The following is an 18,480-nucleotide window of genomic DNA, read 5'->3' as shown; positions in this document are numbered from 1 at the left end:
TTCAGATTAGCTCAAGAACAGTGTGTAGAGAGCTTAATGGAATGGATTTCCATGGCCGACCATCTGCATCCAAGCCATACATCACCAAGTGCAATGCAAAGCTTTGGATGCAGTGGTGTAAAGCACAGCACCACTGGACTCTAAGCAGTGAAGATGCGTTCTCTGAAGTGACGAATCATGCTTCTCTATCTGGCAGTCTGATGGACAAGTCTGGGTTTGGCGGTTGCCAGGAGAACGGTACTTGTCTGACTGCATTGTGCCAAGTGTAATGTTTGGTGGAGGGGGGATTATGGTGTAGAGTTGTTTTTCAGGGCTGGGCTTGGCCCCCTTAGTTTCAGTGAAAGGAACTCTGAGTGCTTCAGCATACTAAGAGATTTTGGACAATTTCATGCTCCCAACTTTGTGGGAACAGCTTGGGGATGGCCTCTTCCTGTTCCAACATGACTGTGCACCAGTGCACGAAGCAAGGTCCATAAAGACATGGATGAGAGAGTTTGGTGTGGATTAACTTGGCTGGTCTACAAAGAGTCCTGACCTCAACCTGAAAGAACACCTTTGGGATGAATTAGAGTGGAGACTGAGAGCCAGGCCTTCTTGTCCAACATCAGTGTGTGCTCTCACAAATGCGCTTCTGGAAGAATGGTGAAAAGTTCCCATAAACACACTCCTAAACCTTGTGGAAAGCCTTCCCAGAAGAGTTGAAGCCGTTATAGCTGCAATGGGTGGACCGTCATCATATTAAACCCTAAGTTCACATGCTAGTCAAGGCAGGTGAGCAAATACTTTTGGCAATACAGTGTATATGACATACACTAGAGATAATTTTTTAAAATACTGTTTTGCAATATTTACAAATCAAAAAATCTATAATACACATTTTCACTCATCTTTTATTCACTATTTGTAATTAAAGCAAAAAGGAGAAAGTTAATATGATGCAGTAAATGAGCCATATTCAACAGTTTTTATGGCAAAGAGTAATGCAGTTAAAAGGACGTTCTACGAAGGCACAAACACCAAACAGCAGCTGCCATCTCAGCACACACTGTCCTATAGAGAAAGGCTGATAGAGGTGGCAGGAATTTTTCTTGACAGATGGAGAGAGAACTGTGTTTTTTTTTTTTATTTGATTTTGACAAGTTACAAAGATTTTAGCATAGAAGAACTTTATCTGCACACAGCTCCACTACCACCTCTTATCCTGATGGAGCCCAATTCTATCCGTATTTCAGCCTGTTTCTGTCATGGTCATGTCTTAATGAATTGGAAAGATTTTTGCCTTGTAAAAAAGCTTCTTCACCTGAGTCAGCCACAAACAGCTGCTCTCTGGATAAAAACACACTCATCCTTCATGCACACCAGAAAGTCTGCCATGTATGCAGTCAAGTGTTTGCTAATGTCCTGATTGATTTAACCCCTCATTGTTACCAAATTGTGATGCCAAACTAATATGAAATTATTTTAATTGTATATGGTTTCATTTCATGGCAACAAGAAGCGAGAATGTTGGCTTGATTGCTTGTGTTTAAACAGGACATTTATAAATCCTTTGGTGTATTTACCTCCAGCTCTTATCAGATGGTTATTATTGCTCTCGCCATCATCAAAATTTATGTAGAACTTAAAGGGGACATATTATGCAAAAATAACTTTTTCAGGCTTTTCTAACACAAATATGTGTCCCTGGCCTGTCCACAACCCCCTCAGTACCAAAAAAATCCATTCCCTCTCCCCCTCTCTTTCTCCACCTTTCAGAAAATGTGTGCTGAAACAAGCCATTCTCAGATTTTACATTTAGTGACCTCACCAGGGGCCTAAGCAGCCGCCCCCATGTTTGGTTGGCCCTCCCCCACTTGGAGGAAAGTTTTGCCCCCCTCTACTGATTCTCTTGACTAAACTTCACAGGCATGTTTTGGGGACCTCTGAGACCAATATAAACTTGTCTTAAAAGGGTAAAATATGTCACTTTTAAAAATAAAACTTAATCCAGACACAGGCTGTCCTATGTCATGAGAGGCTTGTTTGGTCGGAGATCAGCCCCAAAGGGCTCCGAAATAACACACAGAGAGATGGCCCAGTTCATGGCCCAGTTCATGGCGCATGCAGGGAGATGTCAGTAGGATTCAAAGTACATAGACATTCCCAAGAAGAACTGTAGGATTCATACGAGTTCAAAAGTCAGGGTCACATTCAGCAGGGGAAGGGCTTTTAACTATGAACTGCAGAGCTCCAGATTAGGCGCTCTGGTGAGGGATAAATCTCTGCATATCCATTTCTTCCTCTCCTCAGTGGACTGTATAGTAATTGCACTGATCCCAGGTCAGGTGAAATACCCCAGTGTTAGACCAGATATTGTATAAATGGATTGCTTTTTTACAGCCCTTAAATAGAAATACTTAATGTACACTTATGGTGAGTCATCAAGACTTATAAATTCATCATCAGTGGATGGTCTGTGTGATGATGTGACATATCCATGCTCAGGCCTGGATGAATTCAGAAGTAGGAGTGCAGGCCACTTATCAGTTCACTAATGCTGCTGTGCAAATGAGGCCTGGTTTGAAATTAACACCTGAAGCTGACCAGGAAGTGAATGATTTTGAGGGTGGGCACTGTCTTCTTCCACATGATCTGTGGTGGTTTTGTGTTGCTAACGTGAACCCACTTACCAGCACAGGATTATATTTAAGGAGTGTAGCACTTGTGTGGTTTAGCTACATTTTAAAAATGTCACTCTATATAACTGATCAACTGACAGTCTTATCAAGTCATTCTATCATGTGAATAAATTCAATCCTTATCACTCTAAAAAGCATTGCATGTGCTCTACTATACTGTGTTTACCAAATACACAAGTGAAAAAATAAACTATTGTCAAGCATTACAAGTATATAATGTTATGTTTCCCCCCGAAACACAAACCTATAACAAAAGAAAACTAACAAATCTACACAAAGACCAAATGGAGTTAAAGACACAATGTGTCATTTATTTCTAAAAGTTTGGAAGGGATTATAGTTCCATGCTGCCACCCACTAATTCTATCAAAAATATAGATCAACTTAACTAAAAATCAACTAACTAAAATAAAAACAGGTGGGAGTCACTAGTTTTGATACCCCCCACACATTCAGAAACATGTACTCAAAAACTAATATTATTTTCAACCCCACCTGAAAGAGAGCCAACTGATGGTGTTGAATCTCTGGCACACACAACCCAACTGCAAACTAAAGCCGGCTACACACCGCAGGATTTTAAGCCCGATTTGGGGCAAGATTTTCCTCTCCAGACGATCCCGGGGGTGTATCCTGAGAGGAGCCTCGTCACAAACGACTGTTTGCCTGAATAATCCCTGTGTGTGGTGTCAACACGATTGTTTTACTGCTCCAAATCGCGTCATAGCCTCAAAAATCGGTTAGAAAGTGACAGGACCAATCAGTGATGAGGGGCAGTACTTTCGGGCATGGCAGAGTAAGCAGCAACAAGAGGCCGTTGCCGTTATGGCGTGTAGTGCTCCTTTTATTAATGAAAAATTTCTAATGAAATTTTCAACCATGGGATGTCTTCTTACAATATCCTTAGCATGAAGGTGTTTTGATGAATTGCCCAAGAGGAATTTTGAAAATTGAAAATGTGCTGCTTTTTGACCAAAAAAATCAAAATGGCAGATTTCCTGTTTGTTTTACGGCATGGGTCTAAGAGGCTTTTTTGTAGAACTTAAAATGGTGTAAAAGCTCAAGAATTTTCAAAATCCTAGGTTAAACCTGCTGCAGGGGCTGAATTTTTCAAAAAAATGAAGGGGATGCCACTGAGTCAAAAAGCCACGCCCATCCAACACTCATCCTATCAATCATCTGGTTTTGCTACTGAGTATTTTTCTGCCAAGTTTCATGGCTTTACAAGTTTTGTAAGCACTAGATAATTCTACTTCCTGTTACATGACGAATGAAAAATTGTCACGACCACACCATTTTAGGTAAGGACTCTTGATCTTCAAATGTGAGTATTACCAACCTTGAGGGATGTGCCTGGGCTAATTTCAGCAGGATTTGGCCAATCTTGTAATAAATAGAAATTTTTTTATGAGCATCAGCAACTTTTATCGCATGATGAAGCATTTCAATTTAAGGGGCCGCCATGGCCACGCCTTTCACCTAATGAAAAATTCCTGAATAACTTTTGACCTAAGACATCTCTTCTTGCTCTACACCAAAGATCAAGTAGTTTGGATGAACGCCCTAGGATGAGTTAGTTCAAATACGACCCCTAAAATATGCCTTGTTTTACCAAAAAATTCAAAATGGCCGACTTCCTGTTTGACTTACGATATAGGTCCAAGAGGATTTTTTTTTGCATCCTGACATGACGCATCTGCCCACACATGTTTGAAATCCTAGGTCAAACCTGCTGGGGGGGCTAAATTTTTGAAATGTTGTAGGGGGTGCCATTGAGCCAATAGGCCACGCCCACCTACAAAATGAATATCAATCATCTCAGCGTGTTAATGAGATTTTTTTCTTTTGGCAAGTTTCATTGCTCTAAAAGTGTCATAAGAACTTGAAAATTCTACTTCCTGTTGCATGGCAAACAAAAAATGGGCATGGCCACACTTTTTGACATAGATCTTTGACCTTCAATTATGTGTAAGGTCAACACCTTGGATAGTGCCTGAGCAAATTTCAGCATGACTTGACCAACCATGTTGGTATCGTAAAGCAGAATTCAGGCATAGTGACTTTCTGTTGCCAGAGGGTGGCGCTGCACAATTTTTTTAAATTTCAAATATGAATTTGTTCTAGGTGAGACTAGGTGAGGATGTATGCCATAGTTATGGCTATTTAAAAATTGATGGCGAGACAAAAAAGCAACTCGCCCCGTAGAGGCCACGGCCTCTGACGAAAAGTCACAGATTTTTGTACAGACATAAATCCTCTTCTCTAGGCTGTTCTGACACAAATTTCATGTAAATATCTTCAAAGGACTTTAAAAAGCGGCTTCTGCAATTAGCCTTGATACTCCCTATCACCACTTGGTGGCGCTAAGACAGAAAAAAAATATAACCATATAAACACGTGCTGACATGGATGGTCCATAAATCCAGGAAGGTTGAGTCAGATAGGACAATGCATGGCTGAGTTATAAACAACTTCCTGTTTTTCAAAAAATATGCAAATTTGAGGGTTTACCATGGCCATTAATGAGAAAACCCCGAATAACTTTTCATCATCCATGTCTCATCTACCTCTGTGCCGAAGTACAAGTTGATCAGCTCAAATCCCTCAGAGGAGTTAATTCAGAATAGGGGCAAAAGTACCCCAGTTTTCATTCATTTATTTAAAATGGCAGATTTCCTGTTGGAGATAGAGTGTAGATCTCCCCAAGCTGTACCTGCACACAAAATTTCATGAATCTACAACAAAGTCAAAGGAGGGAGTTTCAACTTTATAAACTGTTAGGGGGCGCTATTTTTGCAATTCTGAATTTTCATGTTGGAGATCCAAAAAATATCAAAATTTTTGCAAGACCGGATGCACCTGCCAAGTTTCTTGCGTTTTTGACTATGTTAAGGGCCTCAGAAGTCCATGCAATGACGGAAATTTCACGTCTCGAGCAAAAACAATTAGGTCCTCGCACCACTCCGTGCTTGGGCCCTAATAATCCTAGCGATTACAATTAGGTCCTCGTACCACTCGGGGCTCGGGCCCTAATAAACAAAATTATTGATGTACATGAGGGTCTGTTCAGGCTCCCTTCATCAAACTGGACAACCAGTCCCATCTTGTGGCTGGAGATGTCATAATCCAACATCACATACCTTACATGTGTTGGATCTTAACACTTGAATGTGGTTAGTAAGTTAGTTAATGTGTGAAAAAGCTGTTTACAGGCAGACGGACTACAACTCCTGCTGTCACAGAGCGAACGCTAGCTTAAAGTCATTAAAAACACATCACTGGTCCAACATTAGCCTGCTTTCTTCTTCTCTAGTTTCAGCAAAAAGACACAGAACTCTTCTTTGACACTCTTTCGTCATTTGAGACAACAACCATAATTTAAAGCATAACAAAGCCTGCTGTAAATTATGGCTTTTTTGCTTGATGAAGGCACAAACCACAACAACATTGCTTTAAACTGCATTGTTAACAACGTTTTCTAACCTACCGCCATTCAATCTGCGGGCTTGTTTCCCCCAAATTGGGGCACAGTCGTGTTGGAAAGTGTGTACTGCTCTGATCTATAGCCTCCCAGACCAGCTGATTAGAAATAGCCAACAGCTTTGAGTAGCCATCACATGTGCACCAAGTTTTCCAACTATCAGAGTGAATTGTTACCATGTTTTTGTGTGGGATAATCACCAACTTTTAAACAAATCTAGCCATTCACAACAATAATAATAACAACAAAGAACGTGTTGGATTACAATACAAGGAAGATTAAAAGAATAGCTACAAGTACTTTTTCCTTAAAAAAGGGTTTGTCTATGTTCTGTTACCTTTCCTGTATCAGGACTTCAGGTTTTTAATTAAAAAAGGACAGAATGACCCTTCTGGTATTACTTATTTTTTGCTGCGGTATTGAAGCAGCTATTGAATAGGAAATTTTTACTCGTATTTTTATGAAGTTTAAATTTTGTTATTGTGACGACCTTGATAGGGATTTGCCTGCTTTGTGACCAATCCTGTTTCCTTTGTCACATCTTATTGTACCCTACATGAACCTCTTTGCCTCACAAATATCACATAAAATTGCCATCTCAGCAACCTAACCCCATTATTCCTCTCACTCTCATTCATTCACATTTTTTGTATCAGGCTCCAGATTTTCAGTCAATGACAGAAGATGGTATGGACTCCCAACAAATATCATGGGATTAACTAGGTAGAACCCTAAATTTTATGTTTTTCTTTAGATGCACCTGGACTCTCCAGAGGCATTGGGAGTGTTAAACACTCTGTTTGAGACAGTGGCCCCCTCCTCTCTGAGACCTGTGGACATGCTGCTCAAGAGTATGTTCACTACCCCAGCCAACATGGTGAGACATCTTCTTTGGTGCCACAATGTGGACAAGCAATTTGTGACTTCCCTATTTGATGCACGTTCTTAGAAAGCAGATTAGCTGTTAAATGATTACAAAATATGGCAGTCTGACTTGAAATCAAATCTTTACTCCTCCAGTCATCAGTAGCTACAGTCCAACTATGGGTGTCCGGTATCCTGGCAGTGCTCAGAGTACTCATCTCCCAGTCCACTGAGGACATTGTCCTGTCCCGGATCCATGAACTTTCCCTCTCACCACATCTCCTCTCTTGCCACACTATCCGTCTGCTCCATCAGCAGAGTCCATGCCCAAACGAACAACCCGCTACTGATATGCTCTGTAACCAGGAGCCTAATGGTGAGGCACAAAAAGCCCCACCCGAAGAAACATTTGCCAGGTTAGTGTGAGTCCTTCCTTTCTTATGTTTGAATTCACCAAGGGGCTTTACCTGGTTTCTATGCAGCCAGTCTTTTGCCTCCATGTGTCTGTTTCTTGCTTGAATGAAAATATCCCCTATCGCCCTCCTTCAAGATTCCTTCTCCAGCTGGTAGGAGTGTTGCTGGATGATATTGCCTCCAGACAAGTTAAAGTGGACATCACAGAGCAGCAGCACACCTTTTATTGCCAGCAGCTGGGTACACTACTTATGTGTCTCATACATGTCTTCAAAAGTGGTGAGCTTATCAGTCTTTTTTTGTTTTAATATTGTTGTAAATGTGTGACCTAGTTGTGTAAAGAGCTTTTGCCATCTCTTCTGTCAAATGTAAAAGTCCTTTTCCTTTATTGTTCCCTGCCTCGTTATTCCAGGAATGTTTCGCAGAATCACAGCTGCAGCCAGCCGTCTCCTAAAAGGTGAGAGTGGAGGTGGACAGCCTAGCACTGAGGGCAGCCTTTTTTATCCTTTAGAGGGTCTCAACAGTATGGTGCAGTGCTTGATCACCACCCACCCCTCCCTGGTTCTGCTGTGGTGCCAGGTCCTCCTCATCATCAACTACACTAACTACTCTTGGTGGGCAGAGGTGCACCAGACACCGAGGTACCATCAGATTTGAAATCTATTTGTGTCAATCTAAATCATTCAGCCAACATTGGACTGGCCAGTTCTTCTTAAAGGCACAAACTTAGGAGCAGACAGTAAAATCCATGTCACAGCAATGTTGAAAGTCAAACAGAAACATAACACAACATCAAATGGATCCGTTCAACCCTTCACACAATATGCATTATTTTTAGGTGTAATACAAAGTCTTGTAAGTTGCTTGGGGAATAGTGAAAATGAGCCCTTTTTGCCAAAAAACACTACTAAGAACAGTGTAACATGAAGTCAATGCATTGCAAAGAGCTTTATTTGAATTTTAAATTAAAGTTCCTGTTCACTTTTGCATTGCATTGAATGATATGACATACTACCCTATATCTATCTCCTTTTGTAATCAGGAGACATAGCCTGTCACGTACAAAGCTGCTAAGCCCTCACTCCTCAGGGGAAGGTGAAGAGAACAAGCCTGAGACTCGTTCAGCCATGGTCAACAGAGAGATTGTCTGCAGGGGAGCCCTCATCCTCTTCTGTGACTATGTGGTGAGACTCTCAAGAATTTATGAAAAACATATATCAATAAAAACAAGCTGAAAAAGAAATCATGAGTAGTTGGTACGAATATGAAGACATTAATCATTTTTTAAATTTAACTTCAACAGTGTCAGAATCTCCATGATTCAGAACATCTGACCTGGCTGATTGTTAACCACGTGCGTGACCTCATCAACCTTTCTCATGAGCCTCCAGTGCAGGATTTCATCAGTGCTGTGCACCGCAACTCAGCTGCCAGTGGCCTTTTTATTCAGGCAATCCAGTCCCGCTGTGACAACCTCACCACTGTGAGATAACATTGTTTTCTGCTTGTTTAGGGATGTTTTTACTTTACTCTTTTATTAAGTGACTTAAATTATGAGGAATTATGAAAACAAAATGCTTTATAGATTACTTTTCCCCTCTGACCTCAAGCTGTTCGGCTTTACCCTTCTTATCCATTCTGTGCTCGAGGTCCAGTATCCCTCATTATTGAATATTTAGCCTTTCTTTTCAGTCTTTACTAGGACTGGACAGTGTTCACTTTTTGATACTGTGATACCTTCCCAGAATTCTCCTGCAGTATACAGTAATACTGCCAGGTGTTTGAAAACCACATTGTACACGGAGCAGGCTAGACCAAGCTCTGATGACGTGCATGCACAAGCACAGCACAATCAAGCACAGCACAATCCTTTTCAGCAGTTCCTTAAAAAATATTTTGAGTTGTGTTTTTTGGAGGTTCTATATCTAATAAAATGAATTAAACTTAAAAAAAGTTTTTTGTTCATAAAGTTGAGGTAGTGCAGAAAAAAATGATACCAAACATGAGCATAGTATACATTTTCTGAGTGGTTTATATTCTAAAAAAGGAAAGTGTTGACGAATGGCAAAATAGACATGGACCTCTAAGGGTTAAAGCAATAGTGTGGCTACTTTTTAAATACCCCTGTATACAGTATTACCTTATTATTGCCCATTCCTAGTCTATACTTTTGGTTTTGGTTTTGGTCAACAAGTTTTTCACCATGGGTCTAAATTTAGCTCAAACTTCTTTCCTTCCCTTTGTCATTGCCTTACTTTCTGCAAACTCTTGCCTGCCTCACTAGCTTAATATTCTCCTTTACAGCCCACCATGTTAAAAAAGACGCTGCAGTGTTTGGAAGGCATCCACCTGAGTCAGTCTGGCTCTCTGCTGATGTTGTATGTTGACAAGCTGCTAAGTACACCATTCAGGGTTCTGGCTAGAATGGTGGATACATTGGCATGTCGCAGAGTGGAGATGCTGCTGGCTGAGACCTTGCAGGTACAACTTGATGTATAGGTAAACATTTTTAACCACAGGTTTGATGCTAGAAGATAGTATATCATTAGTTTTAGTTAGAGGAATATATGAAGGAACCTTTCACAGGCCTGTAAGATAAATTGATAGATGAATGAGCATGATGCTCGGATGCAAGCTTTTCTTTTCAAAGCTACAGACAAGCTGTAAATTTCTGTTTTTAGAAAATGTTAACCCCCAAGATTAATACTTTGAAGTGCCAAAGGTATTTACTTGTTTCTGTTGCCTTGGAAGCTGTTTTCCCAGCCAACATTCTTTGTTAATAATGTTCCAATTCAGAGGTATGAACTGGGCATACATACTTTGTTCAGTGGCAGGGTTAGCTTGTGAGAAATGGTTTAATTTTTTAAAAATTTATTTGGAAAGGGATCATGTACAATATCAGACACAAATAATGTATTGTACCAGAGTTAGGTCAAGTTGGCCAATTTATTAAAGATTACTACAGGAAATTTGCCTAAAAATTTTAACAGGGAGGAGGAAACTGGGAAGCTGAAAAAGGTAGCTGGGGAAAAGGGCATCTAGAATATGTTGCTTGGCAAGTGGATCCTAGATAAGCAGAAGATGGTTGAAGAATGGATGCATGGGTGGGTTTTTCATGTTGATCAGTCCACTGTGTCTCTCTCAGGTTGATCTTGTGGTTTTTTTTTCATCTTGCTTGTAGAACAGTATAGCTCAGCTCCCTGTGGAAGAACTGGACAGAATCCAGGAATACCTCCAGACCAGTGGATTGGCTCAAAGGTGACCCTCTTGTGTTCAACTACAAGTTTGTTATTACTGTTATTATTATTATTATTATTGCTAGTATGCTGTTAGTTCTATTATTTATTAACCTTGCAAAGCAGATGGATACGCCCGTTTCCTTGTTTTTCACTGGCAAATCCATCTTGCAAAGCTCCAGTCTGAACTGTTTGGGCCCGGTTAGACAGTGATAGGACCAATCAGCGACGAGGGGCAGTACTTTCAGGCACGGCAGTGTCGTTATGTAAACAAACAGCAGCAGGAGCTGGTGCAGTTATGGAGGAAGAGATTAGCGAGGATGCTGCTTAAGTGCCAGTTTTATCAGAACTTGATGACATGTCTTCATAAAAAGAAGAACAAAGAACAGCAGTGAGTTGTTTACTTTTCAAAAACAACATAAGTCGAGTACTTACATGTCTTCAGTCGCCATGTTTTGCGTTATTCCTCACTAGCTGCGTACGTGGAGCTCAATAGCAGCTACATCACGTGGTTTGTTGTTCTTATTGGCCCGTAGAGATGTGACAGACAGACTGTTCATCCAATCACACTCCAAGTTTTTTTCAAATCCTCTGCCTTTTCTCAAACGTTTCCTATTGAAGCTTTCCCAGATGGATGTGTGAAACACATCCATCTGGTGTGTCAGGTTAACTATTTATGACTTTGTACTAAAAACATTTTAAAAATATACAATTAATTAATAGGGTGTTTTCCCTTGATCTCCTCTGTTACCTCTGGCAGTTAGTCCACTCAGAATAAATGGGGGTTTTTGAAGTTAGGCACTAGCAGGACAACTTTTTCTCAAATAAATAAAACTTGTTTTATCCTCTACTTTTTGTTGTCTCAGGCATCAGAGGTTCTACTCCCTGCTGGACAGGTTCAGAGCCACTGTTACAGACACCAGAAGCCCAACACCTCCTGTCACATCACATCCGCTGGATGGAGATCCACCACCTGCCCCTGAACTGATCATTGCAGATAAGGTTAGGAATTAGGAAAAATGGCTCTTAGTCTTTATAACATATTTTCACAGTTTTTTCATCTTACAAACAGAGGAAATATATTTCGTTAATTTAAATTTCACTTTTAGGAGTGGTATGTTGCTCTCGTGAGGTCTCAGTGTTGCCTTCGTGGAGATGTTGCCCTATTGGAGACGACAGAACTCCTTACCAAACTACCTCCCACAGATCTCTTAAGCATCATGAGCTGTAAGGTGAGACAAACTTGTGGTGCTAAGCAGTGTTGTGGTCGAGTCACCAAACCTCGAGTCCTAGTTGCATCCCAAGTCCCTAGTGTTCAAGCCCGAGCCGAGTCCCCATTACCTGAGTCCGAGTTTTTTTTAAGGACTAGAGGAGCTGTTTACAGCAGTTGTGCATGAACAAAGCCAGACATCTACGACTGAAATAGCCTTAGAGACAGTGTTAATCTTGGCAATGACTTGCAGTTTCAGTCTTTAGACAAAAATTTCTTTAGTTTTAGTTACATTTTAGTATTGTGTACCCTTCATAGTTTTAGTCAATGAGAACAGAAAAATATTCCAGTCCAGGATGAGGGTCATTAATTTTTTATATATATATATTGATGCTCTTATTAATACTCTAATGATCTCACTCTTCATCTATGATATTAGTTATATTAATAGGACTATATGTGTATTTAGGGTGTAAAAATAAGACTACATGTTTTTAACTGAACTCATGCTTTACATCTATCCTTTACTGCTAATTAATTAAATGATTCTCCTTCAAAAGGACTCGATTTATTCACATTTCTGCCTAAAAACTAAAATTCCAATTTTTTCCATGTGACATTTAAACACATCATAAAAAGGTCTTAACTTTACACCCCCCCCCCATTTTTGCCAACCCTGTGTAGATCCCTAATCAGCATTATTTTGCCAATGTTAACGCAGATTTCAACATTGGATTGGTATTTATACTAATGGGACTGACTACAATGTTTAAAAGTTTTTATTACTTTGTTAAAGACTAAGGAGGATTACTCCTACAGCAGCAACAGCAGCTAAGCTATGATCAGCCTAAGCTAATGAGCAGCTGATGGAGATTTTTAGCAATTCAAAGATAGGCCAACTGCATTTCAGTTTAATTTCTTGTCAAGATTACGGTTAGAATACAGAGAAGACCCACAGGTTTTAGCTACCTATGAACCTATCAGCTCCTCTCTGTCACGCTGCTTCACACACCCAGGCATGCCGCTTCTCCTGCTTTAGCTCCTCTGGTTATTTTAACAGACAGCAGGCTAGACACGTGAACGCACATACAGGTGAATGCATGCCAGGCACTGATCAGTTATGAGGGGTTTTCTCACACAAAATCAACAAATATTACATCAAAAAATAGTCTTAAGAAAAAAAGGTTTGAGTCCTCCTCTTCATCCTCTAGTCCTGCAGTTAAAGCTTGAGTCCAAGTCATCAGCGCTCAAGTCTAAGTCGAGTCACAAGTCCTCCAAATCAGGACTGGAGTCAGACTTGAGTCAGAGTCCTGGACCATTACTACAGATTACTAAGATAACAGATATGAAAATGAATTATTCTTGAATAGATTAAATGAGACAAACAGAAATTTATTGCATCTGAACCTGCTCTATTTCCTAAGGAGTTCAACCTAAGCCTGCTGTGTCCAAGTCTGAGTATTGGGTTGCAGCGGTTAGCCAGGGGTCAGGGGTCACTCTTGTTTGAGACCGCCTTGCAGTCCACCCTGGAGCATCTTACAGCAGTCACTGGATCAGTTCCTGCCCCACACCAGCCCTTACTGCCACCCTCCAAGCCACAGCCCTACTGGGAGCAACTAGCTGATGTGTATGGTAAGAGTGAATCTGTAAAAAAAAAGTCAAAACAGTTTTAAACCACACGTTTATTGGTTATTAATGACATATAAGCCGTGTTTCCATCAGGGGATCCGGTTTGATTCAGTTCGGTTTGGTATGGTTTGGTACGCTAAACCCAAAAATAGTTTGTGTTTCCACAGACACCCGTGCTCTCGCTTGGGTGGGCGGGGCTGTAAAAGCATGCATGTGAAGTCACAGACAAGCGAGAGTCAGCTGTTCCAGCTGCAGAGTTATAGAAGGGATGAGTGACAGAAATCAGACGAGAATAAGCAGTAAACAGCTTTATTTCAGCTGAAAGTGCGTTTAAAAAAAAAAACAACTACATTTTAATGATGTTAACCGCTGTCAGTAAAGATCCTCAGCTGATAGAATACGTGTACAGATACGGTTTGAGTTGTAACGCTACGTTAATATGTAAATATATCTAGTCTAGAACAGTTTATATGAAGAAATATGAAAGTTTAGAGCTGTTTTGTGAGAATTTGCCGCATTAAAAATAAAGTAAAAGTTCAGCTGGTGTTAAAATCAAGCTAGATTAAGTCGGAAATCCGGGGTGTGCTGATCTCGTTTTAAAATAGTCTGCAGCCTAAAGTTTTATGAGCCTGTTCAACAACCACAGAGCGATGTTTTCGCAGGTTACGTAATGTAAGAAGTAGATTAATAACTAGTTACAGATAAGAATGAACTATTCAAAGGCTTCGTATTCACAAAACTTCTGCATTAATTTAGTTTCTCATCCATTGCGGATGAATCAGGCTGATGTGAGCCTTTGGGATCTGCTTTGTGTTCTTAAAATCATCCAGATAACCGTCAGGAAACTTGATTTGTGGCCAGATACCAATATCCACAGACTAGGAAACAGTTTGGATCTCCGTCGAGTCAAAATATTTCCCATTTAGGCAGATATTGGTCCATTTTTCTTCCGTTTTCACCCACTTCTCACAGTGCAGACTTCCATGTTTGAAGCCCGGAGGCAAGCAGCTGAGTCGCGTGCTGATGTGACGTCAGTGCAGCCCCTGTTGTTGTGTATAGCTCCACCTTTTGGTACAGTTAGGTAAGATTGGCACTCCTATGGAAGGGTGCTGAAAAGTGGGACGGTACAGGTCGTTTTTTGGGATCCTTTCTCTATGGAAACGCCAAAAAAGCGTGCTGTACCGCACCGAACTGAGCCGGACCGCTCGGTGGAAACGACCAATTAGTGGTGTGAAAGCAATTTTCACATCATTTACATGACTGGAAATTACTGGACTGCACACACACTAAATAAACACTCTGCTAGTGATTCAAACCCAACTATATCTTCAGCTGTTAGTATTTACTGTTAAGTAGTAAGGTACTTTTGGGCTTTAGAATTTTTCTTGCAGTTTACTTCACTTATATTCATTTCTAGAAATGCTTTGAAATACCTCTTTGCTGTGAGAATTCACTCTCAAATTATATGTATCAGAAATGCATTTTGCTCTGTAACTTTCAGAAGTGCTTTCTCAGCATTACTGTATAAAGATTTTAACTCCTAACTCGGCCAATGTGACATTTCATGTTACCGTGTTTTGCAGCATTGCAGTAATTAATTTAAATTTCACCATATTTTAGGTAACCCATGTCAACTTGAGATTTGACAATGTCCCAGATGAATTACTAGTGGCTTCTTTAATTAAAGACCCTGTAAAGTGAAATCCAAAATTTTGTGTCTTTAACACACTAGATATGTTGGAATATGGTTGCTGTAAACTTCTGAAAACACTAAGATCTACATGTGACTGAATTTTGGATTTAGATTTTTAGAAATTTTTTCACCTCTTTTCCTGGCTTGGTTCATTTTGGACAGGGCAAATATGTGGACTGGTGATGTCATTAGCCCGCAGAAGGGAATGACTCTGCCCCTCTAACACTACAATATAAAATCACAGAGCAGTTCATCTCAGTACAGTCTGTTGTTAGCTGATGTCACTGCCTTAATTGAAAGTTAACAGTTAGTTTAAAGAGGTAGTGAACACTCTAACATTTTTTTTCATCTGTACACTGAGGTATCTGACTGAACTATGATTAAACACATCAGTGTTGGTGTTATAGCTGAAATTTGCACCAAACTGATAAAAATCTGGATTTTATGGCTTTTAATTAGTTTAAATGGACATCTGCCTTGAAAAATCTTTTCTGAAAAGGCGGGGCTTATGTGACGTAGAAACCTACCATCAGTAGGTTCCTATGTCACAAACTCTATATAAAAGGTAGAATGTTACCACTCTAACTGACTTTCCCATTCAGAGACCACTCTCATCCTCTCCTGCCTGCACCTGCACTGCTTCGGCTCTGAAAGTTCTGGCAATAGTAATTCCGCTGCTGGAGCCAGTGGACTGAACAGATCCTGCTCAGAACCACCACGGTTCGCCACCACTCCACAGCCTGCTTCAGGGGACTCTGGAGAGAAAAACTCCTCCACCTCAAAAGATCGCTATGAGGCAGCAGGGCTGTGGGACTCTATCTGTCTCTCTCTCTGACAAGGGGACGTCACTATCACTCCCGCCTCATCTGGAAAACCCCGTCCTTTCCCCCTCCCTCCTCTCAGTACCAAACTGCTCACTTTCTGTGCATTTTTTTAATTACGGAGGTGGGCAGAGTTAGCTCTGACACGGGGGTTCACTTACACTTTAATGCTGTTTTTGTTCATTGTTAAGGATAAAATTGCCAAATCTATCAGCCACAGTGGCCTATGGAAGCATCATAACAGAGATTTATGCCAGAAAATGGGCTTTGTCTCTTCTCTGGCTCAGAGCCAGGCAGCTGCATTCTGATCATAATGTTAACATTCAGATTGCAACAGTTTTTAAATCTGAGAAGATCGTATTTCTCCTGAGTGGGCATGGCTTCAGCTTATTCAACAGACACCACACCATCCTGGAGCAGATTTTACTGCCTAATTTTTTATGATTTTGAAGCTTAATTTTATAAACTCAGAAATGTTTTATTTGACTGAACTTGATTTAGGGGTTCATAACACAGTCACCTGTAATACAACAAACCTAAATAAAGATTCATTTTCACTTTACAGGGCCTTTAAAGCAGTTCAGTTTGGCTTTCTGATAGTTTGCAGTGAAAAGCATGAAATCTTTTTAATTTTCCAGGTTTTTCTCTTAAAGCAGGGGTCGGGAACCCGCGGCTCCAGAGCCACATATGTCTTTTTTGCCCCTCCCAAGTGGTTCTCAGCAGCTGTGCCAAATTTGAAATAAAGGAAACTTTTTTAACACTAAACAAATAATTTTTTGTAATGCTATATTGAGATAGTTTTATATATTTTATCCATAAAACGTGTAGCTCTTTCATTCAATTCTAACTTTATTTTTACAAATAGGCCTATTTTATCAACTTAAATATGCGTCATATCATGCCTCTATAGTGCAGCATATACTGCCACTTTCCTGTCTTGGAAACAAAGGTCTGGATGCAGTCTTGTCACAAATGACTCCTGAAGCAGGAGTTTTGTGCTCATCCCACAAGTTAAGTTTTGAATATCTGAAATCTGGTTTAGCACAGCTAGAGGGAAGGTCGTCATGTGACAATGACGATCAATTTTGATACGTTTCACACTAAGCCGGTGCATCCGTTGGACTTAAGTAGTGTCAGCAGAGAATTTGAACGGTGATAACGTGAAAAACAGCATAAAAAACTAATACAAGTTCACACTTAGCAGCATCAGTCAGGTGAAGAAAAAGAGAAAGGAGACTAAGGGATCAATAGAGGGCTGCTTGAGCAAAATAAACACGTAAGCTCACATTTTATTGTCATTCTCTACTCTGCTGCTGTGACGTCGATATTATCATTCAGAAGATTGATACATTTGATTTAAATATTTTTGGCCTGTAATAAATGTAGGCTTCAGTGTACAAGTGTGCATTTGTGCTGTAAAAGATAAGATTGTTGATGTTTGAGCTGAAAATGTCACATGCGTTAATGTAGCACTGTCCAAAGTGCTGACATGTGTTGCTCACAGAGAGGGAGAAAGGCTGTAAACAGCTGATTCTACTCTCTCATGGATATTTGGAGTGATTATCATGAATGCTCTGGTCTGTCCTTCTGACTGATGAAGTCTGTGACCCAGTGATCATGGATGGTATTGTTTATTGATCAGGCCAAAACAGTATTTCCTACTGCATTCCTGTATGTGACGTAGACAAAAAGACAGCAGCATAGAGAGAGGAGATGAAGTGGAGGTTTCATCTGTAGGTGAGCAGTAGGCTACTACAATATCCTGCATTACCTCTGTCTGACAGCAGGTTTAATGAGTGTGCAGATGAATAAAGAAGTAATGATAATGATTAGTATCAGTATCATTAAGGATAAAAATAATCACTTGCTGATAATAGCACTTACAGATACAAATAGAAATGTGCACAGTTGTTTCCATTGTAGTTCTAAATCTAAATGCATCAAAATGAAAATTATGATTAAAATGCCAAGTAAGAATAAAATAATTAAGTGGAAAGCTATCAGTGAGATCAATCATGTCTATGGATGGCCACATACCTTTGCTCAGTCAGCTTTGTCGATAGCCAAAGACTTAGGCTAACTGACTTCCTTCATTGGAAGGTTCAAATGTGTTTTGCAGCTCTTCAAAAATTTTCTGGAAGGGGGTGTGACCAAAAATTGCTATTTCAACCTAAAAGGTTTCTGACCCTGTCTTAAAGCATATGATATTTCATTTATGTTGAATAGTGAAAGCTGAAATTACTTGCAAACTAGGTTTTCCTGAAACAATGAATTTTTAATATAAAAAATTGGTCAGTACCTTAGAATGGACTGTGTGTGATGAGCAGGAAAATATATGAATTCACCGTTAAAAGTTACGGCTAAAAAAGCAGTCGGAGAGCGCAGACCTCCGCCATTAGCCCTATCTACCAATAGTAAAGAATCCTTCAAAAAACTCCTGGATCCAGACAGTGA

The 18,480-nt window shown here is 40.2% G+C and overlaps 1 protein-coding gene across 4 annotated transcripts in view; it reads left to right on the top strand.

Moving 5' to 3' along the window:
- htt (huntingtin) overlaps positions 1 to 18,480 on the top strand; it is a 79,593-nt gene that overhangs the window by 41,470 nt on the left and 19,643 nt on the right. For all 4 annotated transcript variants that reach the window (XM_041785194.1, XM_041785193.1, XM_041785196.1 and 1 more), the window contains 11 exons: positions 6,914 to 7,036; positions 7,180 to 7,439; positions 7,574 to 7,716; positions 7,850 to 8,078; positions 8,480 to 8,621; positions 8,741 to 8,920; positions 9,742 to 9,918; positions 10,619 to 10,695; positions 11,540 to 11,675; positions 11,783 to 11,905; positions 13,308 to 13,515. In XM_041785194.1, the coding sequence (XP_041641128.1) occupies positions 6,914 to 7,036; positions 7,180 to 7,439; positions 7,574 to 7,716; positions 7,850 to 8,078; positions 8,480 to 8,621; positions 8,741 to 8,920; positions 9,742 to 9,918; positions 10,619 to 10,695; positions 11,540 to 11,675; positions 11,783 to 11,905; positions 13,308 to 13,515 (1,798 nt within the window). The remainder of the gene's footprint in view (positions 1 to 6,913; positions 7,037 to 7,179; positions 7,440 to 7,573; positions 7,717 to 7,849; positions 8,079 to 8,479; positions 8,622 to 8,740; positions 8,921 to 9,741; positions 9,919 to 10,618; positions 10,696 to 11,539; positions 11,676 to 11,782; positions 11,906 to 13,307; positions 13,516 to 18,480) is intronic.

The sequence above is a fragment of the Cheilinus undulatus genome, linkage group 4, assembly GCF_018320785.1.
Source record: "Cheilinus undulatus linkage group 4, ASM1832078v1, whole genome shotgun sequence".
Classification (NCBI taxonomy): Eukaryota; Metazoa; Chordata; class Actinopteri; order Labriformes; family Labridae; genus Cheilinus; species Cheilinus undulatus.
Note: the sequence above shows the minus strand (reverse complement) of the source record. Positions and strands in the feature narration are given on the sequence as shown.